This window comes from Prosopis cineraria, unplaced genomic scaffold, assembly GCF_029017545.1.
Source record: "Prosopis cineraria cultivar Desert tree isolate PC_DT_omini unplaced genomic scaffold, ASM2901754v1 PC12, whole genome shotgun sequence".
In the NCBI taxonomy this organism is placed as follows: Eukaryota; Viridiplantae; Streptophyta; class Magnoliopsida; order Fabales; family Fabaceae; genus Prosopis; species Prosopis cineraria.
In genome coordinates this window covers 29,076,685-29,098,075 of record NW_026555343.1, presented here as the reverse complement: position 1 = coordinate 29,098,075, position 21,391 = coordinate 29,076,685, and the positions used below count along the sequence as shown (strand labels likewise).

At 31.3% G+C, this 21,391-nt stretch overlaps 1 protein-coding gene and 1 long non-coding RNA gene across 2 annotated transcripts; one reads left to right on the top strand and one right to left on the bottom strand.

Moving 5' to 3' along the window:
- Positions 1-661: 661 nt before the first annotated feature.
- On the top strand, positions 662-1,492 carry LOC129287972 (uncharacterized). Its single transcript, XR_008587857.1, has 2 exons — positions 662-783; positions 1,301-1,492. It is a non-coding gene; the product is annotated as an uncharacterized LOC129287972 (long non-coding RNA).
- A 12,651-nt stretch (positions 1,493-14,143) lies between these two features.
- LOC129288781 (cytochrome P450 76T24-like) lies at positions 14,144-17,074 on the bottom strand. Its single transcript, XM_054925518.1, has 3 exons — positions 16,490-17,074; positions 15,896-16,333; positions 14,144-14,847 (listed from the first exon to the last, which is right to left on the bottom strand). The coding sequence occupies exons 1-3, from the start codon at positions 17,009-17,011 to the stop codon at positions 14,233-14,235; spliced, it is 1,575 nt and encodes a 524-aa protein (XP_054781493.1). The 5' UTR covers positions 17,012-17,074; the 3' UTR covers positions 14,144-14,232.
- Between the last annotated feature and the right edge of the window lie 4,317 nt (positions 17,075-21,391).

Here is a 21,391-nt window from a genome sequence, read left to right as displayed (position 1 = left end):
ATTGAGAAATAAAACCATTCGCCTTGTGAAGGTATTCTGGAAAGGAATGGCCCCTGGTAATGCAACCTGAGAAACCGAGGAGAAGATGAAACATTCCTATCCTTATTTGTTTGAGTAAGGTATGTTCCCTATGATTATTCGAATTTTGGGGACAAAATTCCTATTAGGATGGGAGAATTGTAACATCCCAATTTAAATTTTAAAAGTTAATTTGGGTTAATAGAAATTTTGAAAAAAAAAATTTAGAGGTAAGCAAATTAGTAGGAGATGATTGTTAAATCTAATTAGGATATAATTCTAAATTAAAATTTAAAAAAATAATTAATTAATTAATTAAAAATATTAAATTATTATTATTATTATTATTTAAAAAAAGAAAAGAAAATGTATAAAAGAGAGAGAAGAAGAAGAAGAAGAAGTGGCTGTGCTTTTGGCGCTCTCCATGCAATCATAACATATATAATAATAAAAAAATAAGAAAAAGAAAGAAGGAATATTAAATAAATTAAAAAATGAAATGAGAAAAGGGAAGAAAAATTCACGGGTGTGCAATTGAAGAAGACAAAAGAAAGAGAATAAAGGCCGTGGGACCCACGCTTGTTTAAAAAAAAAACACTTTGCCTTATTTCATCTATTTCTCTTCCTTCTTTCTTCATCTGCATCTGGTGCGAACAGAGAGCAAGCGAGAGAACACGATCGACGCTGCAGCGATAGGAGCTGATTTAGAAGGTAATGCTTCATAATGGAATACTTCAAATGAGATTTTAAGTATTCTAAGACTAGGTAAGTGTTTTAAACATTTTTGGGGGAAACCATGTTCATAAGTGAGTAAGATAACCCTGACCCGGTAACCCCTCATGATATGATTAAAGCTTTGGGTAGTCTCACCACATGGATGATCCTTTCCTGTTGTTGGCCCATGAATTTCATGTCAGAGGAAATAAGAGGGGATATAAGAAGAGATTGATCATGCATATTATTATTATCATGCCATTTGAGTGATTGATGGCTATGTTGAGAATATGATTATAATTGTAGAAATGAGAACATGTAGTAATTATGTGAATAATGTATATGTGGCTATTTGTGCAAATTTTATACTTGACTTTATTCTTGAAATTATTCACATGAGTTAAATGTTAATGTGATTAACATGTTATTAATGTGATTGTTTGAATGGTCACCTTGATAAATTTATTGGTCACTTGCCTTTATGATTAATTATCATGCATTTGTATAACTTAGATATACTTTGGTTACTGAGTGGTTGTACTCACCCCTCTCTTTTAACATATTACAGGAGCTAGCTCATCTGAGAAGAACAGAGGAAAGGAGCATTAGGCCAAGTGATAATAATCACTTCTGTAGGCCTCTCTCCTTTTATTTGATATGTGTATTTAGTTTATGATATTGCCACCTAGGATAATATATTCTTGATCCACTTGCATTATGGGTTTTGTGTTGGGAAAAATGTATTTTGGGCCCTGAGGAATGTGGTTTGATGCTTGTGCTATAATTACGGGCCAAAATATTTATGCAAGTAAAAATAGTTATTATCATGCTTCTGCATATGTTTAATTAAATGATATGAGTTTTTAAAATATTTTAAAGACTTGGGATCCCTTTGTACTAAATAGTTTGTTAAAAAAATACATATTAAAAATTCATTTAGTTTAATCTCGTAATGGATAATCTATTTGGGTTAGTTCTTGATTAACCATGGTCAGTGTGATGATTAAGTCCTAATTTAGGACGCCCTTTACAACAATAGAAATACATGTGTGTGTATCTATTCAAACCATCTTTATGCCTTTCATAGCTTTCAACATAGAACTTGAACAATTTAAACCCAAATTTTAGTCATTCATATACTAAATATACTTAATTGCTCCATGCCCATCAGGTTCCTCTTTTGCACATTTTGGCAAACACTTTATGTGTCTCAATATTCAATTATGATACAAAGCTCCTTCATACAATAAAACATGCTTGATCTCTCCAATCTAGCCCTTCTAACATTTTGACAAATACCTCATGGACATCAATATTCAAACTATAGCACCAAACTTCTACTCTTCCTATCTCTTGTTCAACAATTCTGAAACATTTAGAAATTTATTATGCTTTCCAAACACGTGTACTTATCCAAAATCCATTCAAATCACACTAAAATTCTCTCTTTCTAGTCTTCAATTTAATCTTTTTAGAAATCAATATTTTCCTTACAAACATATAACAATTGATACAGAAAATAAACAAACTTTCAGCAACTTCCAAGATCACAAAACACATATAGATCGACATAAGGAAGAGGGGGAAAGAAGGTTGAACTCACCAAGAAGCAAAGAAGAAATGAAGGGGAAGAAGAGACTCCCGCGATGTAGAACAGTGAACAACAAAGAAGAGGATTGACAGCAACCACCCACCGCAGCTCACAAATAGAGGAGAAATGGAAGCACAGTGGCGTTGAAACGTGGAGGGAGGAATAGAAGGCTTGACGCACTACGACGATGGCACAAACACAAAATAGAGGCGGATCTGAATCTCTCTGCAGCACGAAGAGAAGAGGAAAGAGCAAGGATCAATGATGAACCATAGAGGAGGAAGAGAAAAACCCATGAGCTAGACCATCAACGGCAGCGATGAAAGCACGCACGGTCACTGGCAAACGGACGGAAAGGATAAGGAAGAACAGAGGAGTAACGGAGGTCTCTCTCTCTCTCTCTCTCTCTCTCTCACTGGTTCTAGAAAAATCGAAAATGAGAAGAAGGGAAGAAATGACGCATGCCACCGGCGAGAAGGACAACAAGTTCGAAGGTGAGGAGGATGGGTTCGACAGTGATGAGAGAAGAGAGCTCGAAAGAAGTGGGATGCTCTATTTTCTTAACGTTCACGCGAAGAAATATGATCTGATCAGAGTTTGAGAAACATTGTAAGGAGAAGCACAAAGAAAATTATATGAAAGACTCAAGAAAATTTTTTTAAAAAAATCCAAATCTTTTAAAATATAAAATAAAATAAGAAAATTTTGTTTAATTTAAGATTTAGGGTTATTATATTAAAATTCAAACTCACACATGAAAATGTTCTTCTTTTATTTATTTATATATTTATTTAACAAACACAACTTGAAAATGCTTGATGAGGTATATTTTCACTAACTACCAATCTGAGTTTCATAAGTTAATAAAATAAACTTAAAATATTTTATTATAGATTATAATTTTGACTAAAATTCTTAGGGTTATTACACCGACGCTCTGGCTAAGATATCCTCATGTTCAAGAAGTTTGCTAAAATGACTCAAGAATTTAGAATTTTGTTAAATATGCAATAAATATTTTTAAAAAAGGGATAATTAGACCTCTCAGTTCATATTTGCATAAAAAATAAAAATAAAATACAATAATAAATTGTTATTCTAAATATCTAACTTTCTTTTTATAAAATTATTGGGCAGTTATAATAAAGTGAATTAGTAGTTTGTTTTGGGTTTCTCATTGTGGGTTCACGGTTTGAATTTAGGCAGTGACAAAAGTGAGATTTTATATTTTTTAGCACTGCAAAATTAAAGAAATGCCATTACTTTTTAAGAAAATAATTAAAAAAAGAAAGAAAATCCCATCAGATTCCCTTTTTCTTCTCCATTACACTATAAATAGAAAAAAAGATTTTTAGCTCCAAAAGTCACTGCTAAATGTTTTTAAGATGATTTTTCACCACTAAAAGGTCATTGTTATAACTTTCGTCGTTAATAGTTTTTGGCCACGTTAAATACTCCTTTTTAAAAAATAATAATTTAAAAATTTTAGCGGCATCATAAACTCTTTTTTTAAAATAATAATTTATTTTATGACATGTCAACCACATAAATTTTGTTAATAGTTTTAAATAATTTGAATTTTTAATGAATACCAATAACTTTTATAATACAAGATAATTATAAGAATATCATATGTGATCAGTTTAGCTAACCTCTAATCATTGTCTATCTCATAGCAAGGTGGATTTGAATAATTTTTCATATTCTTCTTAGAAATAATTAGTTATAAAAATCTTATCAATAATTTCTTTTTTATATCATTGGAAACCTAAATATATTAGGTAGAATCAAATAAAATTATTGGCTAAGAGGCATTAAAGTTCAATAGAAGAAGTAAACACCATTTGCATATTAGGCCAAACATCTAGTGCTCATTATGTCAAATAGTCTATAATATCAGTTGCATCTCACAACATCTGTACAACTTTGATGTCCCAATGTCATTTATGAATTTATATATAAATAATAATTTATGTATAACTCAACCTAATTATAATTGAAAATAATAAGAATTTATCAAGATTTTAATTTATCATATTAAATACAAGATTAATAACATAATTCTTAAAAAATATGAGCTATATATGTCTAAAAAGATTATGAATAATACAAAATTAAAAAATGAGTTAATAGTTAAACTTAACACATCTTCACTATTATTATTTTTGTTTCACAATCCTATATATCATTTATTTCTAATTTTGTATATAAAATAAGAAACTTAATTTCATAAATATCTTTTGAATGATTTTATTTAATTTTAAATTTTTAAAATAATTCATAAGTATTTTTTAGTAATTTAAATGGAAATTTATATATTATTTCATATCATTTAAAATTATATTTAATTTTTTAAAAAATAGTTTTAGTGGAGACAAATGTTGTCACCAAAAATACTTATACAAATTATTTTTAATTTTTTAATTATTTTTATGAAAATTTTTAGTGGCGAGAAATGTTATAGTCAAAAGTCTGCTTTTAGTGGCAACTATTAAAAGTCGCCACCCAAATGATACTTTTGGTGATGACTTTTAAATTGATGGCAACATTGATTTGCTGCCACTAAAAATCATTGCCAAAATTCATTTTCTTTTATAGTGATTACCGTCAAGTGTAACCAAGAGAGAGGTAGAGAGAATACATTTGAGAAGCTCTGGATCGAGAAGCTTCCATCCTCCATTTTGATCATCTGTTGCTTGTGAATATGAGTGCACCGTCGTTAGCTACTGTGGGTTATGTGAAGCTTGTAAAACTTCTGCTCTTTCCTCTGTTTCTGCGTCTATGTTGGTACTGTTTTGGTGAGGGAGGGAACTTCAAATCTTTCTATCCATTCCTCCTTTGCTTCTTGGTCAGTTCAAGCTTTATCCTCCCTCTTCCTTATGTTGGATTTGTGTGTGTTTTTTATGCCTTGGGAGGTTGCTGAATTTTTTCCTCCCTTGTATTAGTTGCTGTGTGTGTAAGGGAAAGATTGAGGTGGTAACAAGTTTAAATTTAAGAGTAGGAAAATTTTCAGTTTTGTTTGAATGGATTTTTTATGAAGACATGATGAGTTTGGGAGGCATACAAAATTTATATAGAAGTTTAAGAATTACTGAGTAAGAGATTGGTAGAGTAAGAAGCTTGATAATATAGTTGAATATTGATGCCCATGAGGTATTTGTTAAAATGTGTGTTTATGTATATGTGTGTGTTTTATGTATATTATGGTATGGAAATATTTGGAATTGAAAAGGAAGGAGTTTTGTATTATAGTTGAACAATGACTCACATAGGATGTTTGTAAAATGCGTAAAAGAGAAATTTGATTTAAATGGAGATTAAGCATGTTTATTATATTAATGACTGGAATTGGATTTAGGTTGCTCAATTTCTATGTTAAAAACTTAGAAATGTATAAATGTTGCTTGAATATATATATATATATATATATATCTTCATTTTAATGTAAAGTTTGGGTTATTAAAATAATGAACCTTGACACATGTCTAAAATGAAGAAGGATAGATTTTCTTTTAGGTTTGATAATGTTTAAGACCAATGATTAGTTATGGTGATATATATATATATATATATATTGATGATTAATTTCAATGTCGCTTCCTTCACAATGAAAGTCGGTTAAGTTATATTTTTTTTTTCTTTTAAAGTTTGTCATGTGCTTAGATTGGGAAAGTGTCTAGTGAGTTGTTTGAAGAGTAACCTTAAATAATTTAAGGAGTTTGAGTTGTTAAATATCTATTGGCAATATATAACATAGAGTTATCATTAAAGAGAGTTGTTTATTTTCCTTGTCTAGATAGTAGAATAGCTAAGGCTTTTGAGAGGTGCTTAGAATGAACAAGTCATTATTTGGGAGTTTATTAGGTAAATGAATAGCATCCCAATTAATTTATAGACTAATTTCATGTTCTTCAATATTGTTAAAGTACTGTCACATGTATATTCATATAACTTCAAATTTTTTTTATACTGGCTATTTTGAAAGACACTACTTCCATTTCATGCATCAAGCTTTAAAAGGAAGGACAAGACTGTTTTATTATTGGGTATTTTTATTATTTAACATAACTAATAATGTTTGTTTTATGGGTTGAAAATGATTATTATTATGATTCATGCATTAGAGATTATAGATGAGATTGTTTTATGATGATTATGATACTAACAGATAAAAATATCAATTTTATTTAGACTTATGCATGCTTGGTTTAGATTAAGGGATTGATTTCAGAATGTTAGTTGCTAGCCTCATGCAAAGGCCAACGTATGTGGAATGGAAGGATGGTTATTTGTAAGTATCATACTCACACTTGTTTTCATGGGCCTCATACTTGTGCTTGGTCATTTCGTGGCTCTAAGCCGTGCTTGTTGGATACTTACTCTTGCAGTTGTGTGTCCATGCATGTTTGTTGGTCAATTACCCTCTTATACTTTGTGTTCATGCTTCTCAATCATTCTGATTAAGTCTCGAAAAAAATTGAGTTTTGGAGCTTACTATTTTTTCAAAATGATATTTGTTAAATGAATTGCATTTCTTTAAATATAGATTTTGAAAAGAGTTACATATTTCTTAGTTGTTTAAAACATGTATTGTAGTATGAAAATGAAAGCTTAATGTTCTGTTGTCATTATTTTGATTTGTACATATATGATTCATATATTTATATAGAATCATGTGGCTTATAAGGTATAGGTTTCTAATTTATTTTCAGATGGATATTTCTGTTAAATTTCTAATTTTGTTATTAGTATATATTCTCTTTATTTCCTTGAATTTAAATTGGGATGTTATTCACTAGAAAATATTTTTTGGCCTCAGATAGAATTGCTGAACCTATATCTCTATTTAATTGTTGAGAGGCCTTACCAATGAATTGAAGTGGAAGAATTATTTTAGGCAAATCTCAACTTGATATAAATTTCAACTTTTTATTCATTATTTTTATAATTTGGGTCTTAGATGCTAGCAATCCACATGCAATAGGTAGGATCCTTGTTTTTCTTATGAGATTATATATCTGTTGGTTAGGAATGGAGCTCCTTTGTTAGGTCGCTGTTATTCTTTATTGTTGTTATATTTCATAGTCTTACTTTTTGGTGAGGTTTTGCTAAAAATTTCTACAAAAAATTATGAATCTTATTGCATGAAAAGTAATAAAAATAAAATCCTATTACAATGTCAAATATGTTTAAGGTATAAAATATGAGTTTATTGAGTTAAGGCTTAAGAGAGGTGAGTTAGTATGCATATGCCATGCCAGTCATGCCTTTGTTTTTTTTGGTGTGACATTTGCCCTGAGACCTTTTGACAGATGACATCCTATGCAAAGTAAATATGATTATTTTGATATTAATAATCAATTATTAATTAATAGAAAATAATAGTACTTATAAATTTATCAATAACCTCCTTTACATAGGAGTTGTTAACAATTCCTTCTTTTTTAACTTGTACCATTGCCTAGAGCATATGGCGGAATATAGTCACATCTGATTCCTCCTTGTTTGCAGCTTTTTGATCAATGCCTGCGTACCCCATATTCATTCAAAGCTACTCTCTCTTATAATGAGTGCTCAGTGTATTGGCAAATAAAAAATATTCTGTTAGTACATATACATATATATATATATATATATATATACACACACACATAATAAATAAATGTGGAAACTGGCAATTCAATCTACAAAATTCTAAATTAACCATTCAATTCAAAAAAAACAGTAGATAAACAACAACATTAAAGATATAAGAATCAACCAATATCCACAAAGCACCCAATAATGAAAACCCACAAGCATCCAATAATGGAAACCTAGCTATATGAACTTAGAAGATTGAAAAATGAAGGCAAAACTAAAACTAACATCAAACAAATGAAAGAAACCACGAACTAGAGAGGAGGAAGGGTTCAGATACAGCCTACGCCAGCAACTACAAAGAGAACAGCTATCATGAGCAAATACAACTCAAGAATCAAGAACTAAACCAATTTTGTGTGTGAAAATGAAGGGGAAGGCTAGAAATGGGTTTTCACATAGGTCTATGGAGTTCTCAAAGGGAGTACGACAGCCTAAGTGAAGAACAAATATGAACATTGTGGACATTCTAAAACATAATACTTGATGGTTATTTTAAAATAACACCAAGTATTTCATATTTGACGCCTATTTAGAAGTAACCATTAAATATATACTAGGCATATTTGATGTTTGTTTTGAAATAGGCATCAATATATATATATTGGGTTAAGGTGCATGTTTACCCTTGAATTTTTTTTTTAAGGAGCAATTTCACTCATGTACTAATAAATGAGGCAATTTTACCTTTAAATTATTTTTTCGATGAGAAAAAAACTTTCCATAAGGTGCCTAGCACTTCCCAGAAAAATAATACAGGGGTAAAAATTTTTCATTTATCAATACAGGGGTAAAATTATTTCTTGAAAAAAAGTTTAAGAGTAAAAATGCAACTTAATAGTATATTTTTTAGAAAACAAATTTATTATATATTTGGTGTTTGTTTCAATAGCACTGTCAAATACAATAAATATAAATTTGACAATTATTTTGAAACAGTCATGAAATATACATATTCTTTTAAAAAAATAAAATGATATGTGTGTGTATTTGACGGTTTTTTGTCAAATATTCTCTTTTACATAAATAACTGTCAAGATTATCTTATTATTTAGCATATTCTGTAATAGTGTTTGTTGAGTTCCAGATTTTTATTATATAATTTTTTTGGTGAAATAATCATATAATATTGTTGAAGTGAACATAAGAGTATCTCTTCTGAACATTGATATACTACATAATTGGCGCGGCCTGCTCTCATTTATCGCTTTGAGGGTTTATATTTTACAATGAATTGGAACCCTGAGTTTTACGTTTATAACACTTGTATACAAAGTTGCTTTCGTACATGTCCACTGGCAATTGAGACAGTGCAACTTTTGTTTGTAAAGGTGGATGAGGACGAGGGGGATGGGTACATCCTTCTATCCACATCCGCTCATGGACGTGATATAACATTGCACATCCACCCATAGATCAGACACGTGTAGCTCTCGATTAATCTCTCTCCATGGATGGACGTGACTCCCATTGTCATGTCCTTGCACAGGCATCCACAAAACCTTGTTTTCTCTTTCTAAAACCTCTCTAAGGTGTTCTTTTTCTAAGATCCCAACAAGTTCTAAAGGCTTTCCTTCGAGACGAGGACGTTACATCCGCCCGCTACCAGCACTCGATCAGAGTATAGAAGGTAAACTAGTCATGCAATCACAGTAGTTTAATTTAATTAAATTCAGGCGACCTTTAAAAATTAGACTTCCCAATAATTCAATTCACAATCAAACAAAGCTACAATGACTAATAAGTTTATAAACACAAAAATTCAATAAAGGCATGCTAACACATTAAACAATTTAAACATGCTGCCATAATCACTCGCTGCTGACCAGTTTAGAACACTCATGTTGCCATAATATGCCAACAAATCAGCCTTATTAATTATTATACAAACCTTGTAAAACTCAACTGGCTGGTCAGAAATTGGTCATCTCTTGTTGGCTAATGAACCCTAGGCTTATTTTAATATTGTCATGTCATTGGTTGGCTTAATTGTTTTATTTTTCTTCATTTTCTTCTGATTTAAATGACGGTATATTTGATGTTGGGAGCCTTCCTAGAGTCATTTTCAGTGGCATCTGACAGTCTTTTCTCTCCAAGCATTTTTATGTTTCCGAGACATTTACATTTATTCTCTTCTTTCTAAAAGTAAAAACCGGTGCTTCTGACCACTATAATTTTCGCTTCCTGTGTTATAGTACACTGCATTTAAAATTTTGGTTTTCAACTCGATGCATTGAACTCTCTTCTAACGCTCTGGCACGCTCTCCTTTCAAATTTCAAATTAGAGCCATCCTTTTTCCCATGCGTAATGGATTTGTGAAACTGAGATGCGACGCAGACTCATCTCCATCAACTCTCGGTTCTTCAACTTCGATGTTCAGCTCTTCAACATTGGTTTTTTCAAGGCAGCGGACGGGTCAGGATTTGAATAATCTGACTTCCAGCAACTATGCAGTCTCGTGAATGAAAGGTTGAGTTGATAATTTCTTTTCCCTTCAATTTGCTGCTTAACGATCGCTTCAAGAACTATTAAAGTTGTTTTAGATTTTCTTGACGAAGAACCGCTAGCAACCGGGGAAAAGCTATATAATTCGTCTGCCGTAATGGTAATGGGATACCGTGGCAATTAACTCAACGATTTTGCTGCCACCGATACATGGATACACAATGAATAACAATGCTTTTATGGTTGTAGTCACTGCCTTTTATTATTCTTTTTACTGCCACTCTTCCCCTGTTTGCGATTTTTCGTTGTTTACTTCTTTTAGCCATGTCTTTTGTTTCATTTTTTTTTTGTACTTGCATTCCCTTTTGACTGTAGAAGGGTTGAACAGTGGTGATGTATAGGTTTTGAAGGTATGTTTAATGGAACCCAATGAAGATATATTTGAAGTATTTTGATGCCTTCTATCATTTCTTCTCTTTTAAGAAACTCCTAATGGAGTACGTAGTAGCATGAAATCATATTAATGTTGATGGGTCCAGGATATTACTTGCATATTAACAATGTTTTCTACAACTAAATTAGTACATGGAAAACTTACACGTATGTCGTTAGCAAAAGAATTTATATTTATTTGTTACCCTCCACTTCATTGTTGGTATAATTTATTTTGTGTCACAATGGCAGGGCTAATATGACTTTCAGTATATAATATAAATTATTGTAAATTACATTGGTTAGTTCGTGTTTTAACAGAGCAACGTGATGCCTTGCCACAAGTTTCTTCTCTTCGTAACGTGAGAAGGTTGGTTTATCATGTAGTTTATCTTTCAAACTGTCTTGTAGAGGATTTAGTGTTGAATAAATATTTGAAACTTATTTTAATTCCGCCTTATTTTTACAGTTTGTGATCTTTTTTCTAATCTGGCAGGCTTTTGATGAGGCAATTTCTGAATTTGACACATTGGGTGACATTGATCATGCAATCTCTTCTCTTGGGTTTGTGTCTTTTTGTTCTCTCCTCCCTTCTTACTATTGCCCTGGTAGAGCTTCTCACCTAAACATTGCTGTTGCATTACCGTTGACGGCATGTCTGCTCTTCTCAGTTGGCAATGAAATGTATTTTTTCTCCCTCCTTTTGTCTTTTGTACCTTATTGAAATGCATCATCCTGTATTTGAAAAGATTTCATCTCCCAAATGACTCCTGAGTCCATACTTCATGTTAAATAAAGAAAGATTGGGTGATTGAGTTCTGTTATTTGTTTTTAAACTCCATCTTCAATAGAATTGCTTTCTCAATCTGATTCCTCACATTCATGTATTCTGTAATTTTTAATTTCACCTCATTTAAATGGTTATCAATAATGAAAATGATTCCCAATCTTCTATTATCTAATAATCTCCTTAGTTGGTGACTAAGTGATTGTTACTCATTATCTCACGTGCCTATTTCATCCCACAGTACATAGGTGCAAAGGACATCATGGATAATAATTTATTTATGATAAGCAATTTTTTTTTTAGGAAATTTTATGAGGAACCAAATAGATAAAGCAATTTAAAAGATTTTCAGAAAGATTAGAGATAACATCAGGAATTTTTATACGTTCAATTTTATGATGGAGCTTCTGGGTCATTGGTTGCGGGGTACTGGGTAATAAATCTTTAATTCTGAAGAAACTTGATCCAATCACTTATACCAGAATGAATTCAAATCCACAGCTGTCTATCTTTTTTCCATTGAATCTCACTAAAGTTGTTATTGTTGTTTGGTTCTTCAGGGTCCAAATTTTGGGAAATGGTGAGGTGATAATTAACCTTAGAAAGGTGATCCAAGTCTTGCTCCATCTATCTACAAGACACGAAGTCTCTGATTATGTTCTGCCTTAATCAGAACACCCAGCATGAATACCAAATGACAAAGACAGGAAAACCCAGCAAGAAAATCAAGATCATCAAAATTAATAAAAAAAAATAAAAAAAATACCTGGGTTACACAAGTGCAAATGGATTGAAGCACCAACGAAAACCATGCTTGAGGCACAAAAGCAAGATTGAAGCTCAGAGAAATGAAGCACGCATGAAAAGAAGAAGAATAAGAAGCACGGCCAAAATAAAAACCACATCACACGAGAAATAATTTTTGGGTTGAAGCACATGAAGAACGCAATGAAGCTTTTAGGTGTAGAAGATTTTGGGTTTAGAGCATCTGGGTTTGTAGTATGCGACGAAGTTTTCTAGGCTTGCAGAATTTGATAAAGCTTTCTAGGTTTTTATTCAGGGTTGGTTGAACGTTGTGTCTAAGGGAGAGGGCTTGTAGAATGGCGAAGATGCAATTTGAAAGTAATTTAATCTTCTGAAAGGTTTTCTAGATCAGTTACTTAAAGAAACCGTTGTAGAAATTATTAAATAATTTTTAATTATTTTTAATACTTTCTAGGCCTGTTATAAAGTCAAACGGCCAAGAAAGATAAAACGAATTTAATTACCACAAAAAAATAAACGTTTCGACACCAGTTGCCATGTCGGTCTAGAAAAGTAAAAATAATTAATTAAAAAAGAAAAAATTAAAATCCTTTTGAAAAGAAATTTTTAGACAACGGTTCTCATAGAAACCAGCTTAAAATTTTTACCAGTCTCATCAGTTATTTACAAAAATACAACCACCTCTATTTTCTAAACCATATGCATAAGAACTGGTTTGGAAATGGCGGTTTAAATGTCATATTTGTACTATCGTGTTTTTACTTTTACCGTACGAATTATTTTTATTTCTATATTTCAATTTCTTTATCGTTCATGACTTTAGATTGTAATCCACTGGAAATTTACTTTGGATGTTAACGTTTACAAATCCTTAAAATTATAAAATAAGAGAAAGTAATCTAATTGGTAAAAATATGTAACATTTATTATATTGACAGAAAAATTATGGTTACCAGCTGGTCACCAATAAAACTATAAAAAGAGAAATTTATATCCTATCTCCAGCTATAACCCTTGAGACTCTGGATTAGTAACTCAACTTTTATCATAATATTTAAATATGTCAACTCGATAAATTATTAAATTAATATTTTAATTAATTTAAAAAATATTTCATTTATAATTAATTTGATCTTCGACTATAATTTTAATAATTAATCCTTTTAATAAGTGTTATAACTAGTTCAAGTTTAATTTTAAGTACTTTATTTTTATAAAGGCCAAAGCAAATGGATTCTAGTTTGTAAGTGGGATGGCCCACATAGGATTAGAACTTTTCTTTGGCTAACTGGCCATGCAACTGTATCTCTTAACAGTCAGAAATCCATGCATGTGTCGGTTTGTCCAGATCACCTTGGAGACACAAATTATACAGGAGACCACTAGACTCTTGACAACTATAATCCATATAAGTGACCCATTAATTAACCCGTAATACTCATCCGTCAAATTTCTTTTGCTCAATTAACCATTTTCTTGGGGAGTTGATCAAGATAAATGAAAGAAACTCATTAACTAACTACTCAAGTTAGAAATTTATGGCAAACTTGATGAAAGAGGTCTTGATTAAATGGGCGTTAATTAATGTTTAACTTCATGTACGTGGTTTTAGTTTAAGGTATGAGTTGTATCTAGTCGGGAACCATTTTATAATGACCCAAAATATTTCTAGATTAAATGTAGAACAAAGTAAATCTCAGATTTTAGACTTGTAGAATTATTGAAGAGAAAACTACATGACCAGCCCGTGTCAAGCAACAGTACAAATGATTATTTATTTCTTCGAGTATCACATGCTTTTACAAACATTAATTCTTCATGAAAGAAACAAGTTAACAACTACATTTTGACAGGAACGGCTCTTAGAGGTTGAGCCTTGTGCAACGTAATCCCATAGGTTTGACTCATATCCATGTCCTCTGTCTTTAGCCCATTTGGGACCTCCCAATCGAAGTGATATATAAGAGAGGCCAACATAAAGGCAAGTACTCTAGAAGCCAAGGGCAATCCAGGACATATCCTCCTTCCAGCACCAAATGGAATAAACTTAAAATCATTACCCTTAAAGCCAATCTCACTTTCCAAAAACCTTTCAGGGACAAATGAATTAGGGTTTTCCCATATGCCTGGGTCTCTTCCCATAGCCCACACATTTGCTAAAAGCTGTGCGTTTTTGGGCACTAAGAAGCCACTTAACTCTACATCACAAATTGCCTTGTGGGGTACTAGAAATGGTGCTGGAGGGTGTAGGCGTAAAGTCTCTTTTAGTACTGCTTGTAGGTAAGGCAACATTGAGACTGTAGTCTCTTCAAGTTTCAAAGTATCACTTTTGTTACCAAGAACTTGTTGGAGCTCTATTCTGGCTTTTATCATTTTTTCTGGGTTTCGTATTAATTCTGCCATTGCCCATTCAAGTGTGCTCGATGTTGTGTCTGTCCCCGCCACAAATAAATCCTGAAATATCAAGCAATAATTACTTAAGTTAACTAATCAAATAGGCACACACATGCCATGTTAATTTCATTTAATTTTTTTGTGTTATCTCTCAAATATGTAACTTTAAATTATTTTAATTTCTTGCCTTCTTGCTTCCCTCATTTATAATAATGGTAGAGAGAAAAGACAAGAAATTAAAGAGGAAATCTATTTTAAAAAAAAAAATTAATAAGGATAGATAAGCTTTTATTTAATTGAATTGGTACAATTTTATTGGACAGATATAGCATGAATGAGATGATACTCTAGATCCCTGCAATTATTTCTCTATTACAAGGACATATTTTTTGTGATGAAGTCAGCATGCAAAATTTAAAAATACTTTGCTTTAGTTTATTCTATCTTGCTCTTAATATAAATCTAAATTAACATATTGATCTTGTAATGTACGTAATATTGCATAAATCTATATTATTTCTCCCAACAACCCTCAACCATTTTGAAAAAATAAGTAACTTACATATAAAGTGAATTATAGCAAGAAAACTTGGGAATTGAAGTTAATTCTTAATCTTTTTTTTTAGAGCATTGGGAACCCTATATTAAAAGGTGGGGCAATGTCCCCTCTGAATAATTTTTTCAAGAACAAAATTGTATTTCCGTCAAAGACCTATCATCTTTTTTATGATTTGCTTATATGAAATAGTTGTGGATTCCACACACAATGACAAGGTATTTTTACTTGTTTTGACCATATGATGTGGACCAAAGAAGTTGAAAGGGACTATATTAGGAACTAGACTTATTTTAGCAAAGAAAGCAGTAAAATGGGTCAAAATGCCTTATTATTATTGTGTGTCAGCTCTATAACTTTTCTATGTAAGCAAATAACAAATTAAAGAAGACAATGAGTCTTTGATGAAAGGGCAATTTTGCGCTTAAAGAAATTTCTTCATGGGGGATATCATCTTATCTTTTAGTACAAGGTACCTAGCACTTATAAAAAAAAAGTTTAGGACAAAAAATGATCTTTAGTTCAAAATTAAATTTAACTATTAATACTCACCATGAAAAAATGAATGATATCACCACGGCTCAATTGGGAAGAATTGTCTTGGATAAGATTGAGAAATGAATCCAACACATCATTGTAATCTTTGGACTCCATGTTCGAACTCCTGAGACACAATCTCTCTTCCAAAATATCATCAAAAAGCTTATACAATTTTTTATAGTAACCTCTCAACCTCGCACGAACGCCTTGTGGATCCAGAAAACTCAAAAAGGGAAACAGATCAGAAACATTAGCCCTCCCATTTTCATCTACGATCCCAATCACCAACTTCTTATACTCCTGAGTCTTATCAGAACCATGACAAGAAAAATCCATGGAGAAAAGCATATTCGATACTAAATTGAGAACTGTGTTAAAGAAAGCCTCAGCGAGATCTATAGCCTCACCTTTAATGGAATATTCACGAACATGATTGATTAAGTCCTCTACCTATTAGAGATTAAGAAGTTAAAGAAGTCTCACATCTAAAAATTATAATATAGATTAGGAATATAAAAAGTTTGGATATGTCTAATCAAATGACTAAATCTTTTTTAATGAAGTATACTACCCCAAGCATAATTAATATGAAGAGTTTAACTCTACCTTGTTTTGACGTAGAAACTGGGTGGAATCTAGCTTCAGAGTTGAAAAGACTTTCGTAACACCAGCTCGTCTAAGGGCTCTCCACTTAGGCGAAATGGGAAGCCAAGCTACGGAGACTTGGTGATGATCAAGAGCTCGAGCACTATCAGGGAAGGTTCGACTAGAGAAGTCTAGATCGTGTTTGTGAAAAGCTTCTCTAGCTATTTCTGGAGAAGAGATGACTATGGCGGTCCTTGTGCCTAACTTGAGTAACATAATGGGTCCATAAGATTTCGAGAGGTTCGTGATGGACAAGAGAGGGTCAGAGCCGAGCTCTAGGATGTTTCCAATAACTGGGTAGGGACGAGGACCTGGTGGGAGCCTGTATGAAGAAGACGATGATGATCGAACGAAACAAGTTGAGAACTCAAGGATAGAGGCTCGTTCGAGAGATTTACTAGAGGCTCCTTTGATGAATGCGATGCAGATGAGAAAAGATGCACAGAGAATGGACGTTAGAGCGAGGACTAGGAAATTGTCCATGGCTTCTTTCTTTCTCTTTTGCTCTGGCTAAACACTACTCGGCATCAAGAAGTGATATATTACTGTCTCTTTCTTTGTAGGGTTATTATACCACTTGATGAAAATTTCATTTTGTTTTCTCTTCTTTTGCTCGCCGAAGCGCAAAAAGCAGGTAATAGAGTCAAAAAGACAAAAAGTACATTTGACTATGTGGTCTCATTTGCAATGATGAGAATGCACAAACTTAATCATCTGATTAAATGTGGATGATTGAGATTATTGGCAGAATTCAAAATTTAACAAAGTAAAGTATATATATATATATATATATGGCTTGTTTGGTTTTGTTCTTTTTTTTTTAAACACTATTTTGTAAACTAATTCTTAATTTTTTAAAAAACAAAACAAATTATGAAAATCAGCTTGATTTATATGCGTTAATTTGAAAACAATTTTAGAGTTAAAAAACAACCCATGGTCGCTAGTGGTTAATGGTGATGGTATGATAGTGATTGGTCATATCTGCAGATAATTCACAATGGCGCTTTAAAAATGAAAATAGAAAACAAACAGTTTTAACTAAGATGTTTCCATTTAAAAAAAAAAGACAAAAATGAGAACAATTTTGAAAACAATTAAATCCAAAACACTTGCCGAAAAGTTTTTTCAGTCTTTTTTTTTTTTTGAAGACAGAAAACATTTTTTGGACCCATAATTTTTTAGATAAGATCAATGATTTAAATATTCTTTGTCATAGTAAAATGATTAGAAGCGACTCTTATATGAGTGAAATGGAGTCTAATTAATTAAATGGGTGCAAAAACAAATGTTGGTCCTAATACGTTTTAAATTAGATTGGCACAAGTCAGATCCCCTCACGACGATTGCCACATGCCATACATGCCATCTGTGTCGAATGGAACCGATTGTAAGTTTTTTTAGGTATAGATACAGTATTCGAAGATATAAAGAGGCAAAAAGGAAATTGGTCACCGATTTGGGGATAGATGGAAGGAACGTTTAGGTGTGTGGGTGTGTTAGTGGGTGAAAGTGGGTGATCAAATGATTACAAAACAAGAAGATTAATATAGATTCATAGTTCCAAAAAGAGTCTAACATCATTCTAATGATTTAATTATAGATTCATAGATTTGTTTTATATATTTATATAAACAAAATAACTAATATGTCAAACACGTGAATGTGGAAAAATATGGTGTTTTGTCTTGGTTTGTGGACATTTGATTCATTTATCCTTTCAGGCACTCAATAATCAATACAGCTAGCTAGTGCCATGTCGAAAGGATAAGGATTAAAGTACGAATCTTCTCCTAATAAAGTTTCTTTGAAGTATGATTGGTATTCTAAAATATTTAAAAGCACAATTTCACCCCAACGTTTTCAAAAATAGTACAATTTTTTCCTAGCTTTATGGTTTGACCACATTGACCATTTGTCACACCCTGATATTAAGGGTATGATTGACACAAAATATGAGATACACTCATATTTCATAATCCTTAATTAACCAAATATAATGATAAAATATCGATAAATAATCCCTACAAGTCAAAAAGTCTCTAGCATATATGTATATATATATATATATATATATTTATAAAGTTGGAAAAATCTTAAATATTCTGTAAAAATTTTGACAGAATTTCCCCTATAATTAACACCTCTCAAAATTTCTACAGGAGCAAAACCTGTTAACCAAATCAGAAAGGAGTTTAGCTCCATACCAATATATTTCACAATAACAAAATAAGACTAGAATCTAACTATGATATACGTGTAGTACTAAGTTACAATTTCATATTATAAAATATATTTACATGAAAAATAACTAATGCATGCTTCCATGGTTCAAAAAAACAATTGTGTCCCTTAGTGATTAGTAGGAGATGCAGGGTTAATTTCAATATCTGAGACTAAAGAAAATTTTTTTGATAACTAGCATCCCAATTCACAGTTGAAGGAAATAATAGAGAGTAATATCAATGAGCCAATTATAAATTTACTAAAATAATTAATTAAAAATAATATAAACCAAGAATATATAAATACAAATGAAATTATTAAAATTTCAAATTCCAAATTATTAAATTTCTACACATACTTAAACATCTTGGGATATATATATATATATATATATAATAGTAAAAAAATAGCAGTTTGCTTTTTGAGATCAAATTTAAAGAAAATAGTTTCAAAATCCCTTCTTTAGTGAGACTTAATCAGAACGATTAATAAGTATGGACATACAATTCACAAGGATAAGTAACATATCTAGTGTGGCAAGAAGCCACAAAATAGAAATATGCTCAAGCATAAAGCTCACAAATAACAAGCGTGGATTATATCCATAAAATTGCATCCTCTATTCCACATGTGTTGGCTAGCACGAGGTTAGTACCTCCAATGCACCATACTAGCTAGGTGTACTATATTGTGTCAAGGGCTAATGGAACTATCGTTAGCATCTAGCATTCTAAACTCAATTCTCCTAATTAAATCAAGTGTGCATGAAGTTGAAATATTCATTTAAAACCATTTCTTTCTAAATATAATATTCAGGTATCAAATTTTCCTTTCAATTTTTTAACATGCACGAATCACTGTGTTAATCACTATCATGTAAATTATAAAATCTAAACCACAGACATGCTTAGAATAAATAATCAATTAATAATGTACTATATTTAAATATTTCTTTGTAATAGCATAATTCTTAATGAAAACAAAACAAAATCTATAATCAACGAATTAATATAAAAGTGAGGTAAGTAAGAAGAATAGTATATATCATAAAAAATACAATTAACCAGAGTATTTATGCAATTTATAAAATTTTAATTGAAGAAATTTTATAAACATTTTGCAAGAAATTATTTGGAACACTATCCACTACTTAAAAGTTTTTCAAAAATTCTAAAACTTGCTTCTCTTATCTTTTCACTTTAGTTCTAATAATGCTCTTACTTTATTGACAAATAAATCATATTTCTAAAATTATTTATTAAGTAATTTGCCAAGTACTTAGTAAGCATTTAAATTCAATTGGAATAATATTAAAGATAATACTCTAATCAATTATGTTCCAAATAAAATTGAGTTAGTTAAACCATTCGACAAATCTCAATTCATTCTCATACCTCTTTGTGGCCCATTCTCAACTATAAATCATAAATCATATCAACTATTCTTATGTTTTCTTTATACTTAATAAAATACTATATTAATATCCTATGTAATCCTTTATTCTATTTTAGTATTTTTAAATTTCAATTAATAGCTCAAGCTACTTCTCACATATATATTCCTCTAGGCTATATTATACCAATTCAGTTAACATTATTTTCACAAATTTCTTCTTTCAAGTATTTTCACAAATATCTTGGTAGCATTTACATATGTTCACTACAGACTCAAATTTCATTAGTATCAATTTCTCATCATCCTTTAATTCTTAAGTCAAATTTGAGCTCTAATAAAGTATTTGAATTAATAGAGCTTCCCCCAACAAATTCCTTTAACAAAAATCAATTTTTAACTCTAAGGATACCAAATTCATCCATCTTTATCTTAATCTTAATTCTAAAATTTTCAATTTGAAATTAATTTCCCCTCCCCATTAAACGCACAAGGAAACAGAGTAAAGAACACGGGAAACATTTTACAATATCTACTGCTTAATTATACACACAAAATCAACGAGGAAGGGCAAAATTCGAAGGTCCTCATCTCAATTAACCATGGCTGAGCAAGAGAAAAATTTGAAATTCGTTCAAACCAGAACAACATCACGAACAGTGAAGAGGAGAGAAGGGCGAGTTCCACACTCCAGCACATAAATGACGCCATGAAGAAGGAAGAAGATGACATCACTGAGCAGTCAAAGAGACGAGAAGAAGAAGGGATCAGCAGTGAAGTAGATGAAAAAAAAAAATAAGAAAAGAAATGTGGTGACAGGCAAGGCAAGACACTGGTGATGGCACTCTCCCCGCGGCTGAACGTGACGGCGAGGAAGAACACAGCTGACGGTGAAGTCGAAGGAGATGCAAGCGGGAAGAGGGGAAGAGCTGTGAAGAACCAACATGATCCCTCCCTCTCTCACTGCTCTGTTATTCAAATGATCAAGAAGAGAAGGAAAAAATTTGAACAAAATGAAAAATGACAAAAAGTGGCACAAACTTTTTCTATTATTACATAAAAGTCACAGGAATTTTGGCAAATTTTCCAAATTTTAAAACAAAATAAAACCAAACTTTTGCTCAACATTATTCAATCTTTGAACCTTTAATAAGCTTCTAGCATAGATTCCACTAAGCACTACTCTCCATTTGTCATATAACTAAAACAATTAACTCAAATATCAATTGACAAAAAAATTATGTC

Coding starts and splice junctions, on each gene's coding strand:
- LOC129288781 (XM_054925518.1), bottom strand. CDS start 17,011: ATGGACAATTTCCTAGTCCTCGCTCTAACGTCCATTCTCTGTGCATCT. Junction 16,334..16,489: donor AGTTTCTACGTCAAAACAAG/GTAGAGTTAAAC, acceptor AATCTCTAATAG/GTAGAGGACTTAATCAATCA. Junction 14,848..15,895: donor ATATCATTCATTTTTTCATG/GTGAGTATTAAT, acceptor TTGATATTTCAG/GATTTATTTGTGGCGGGGAC.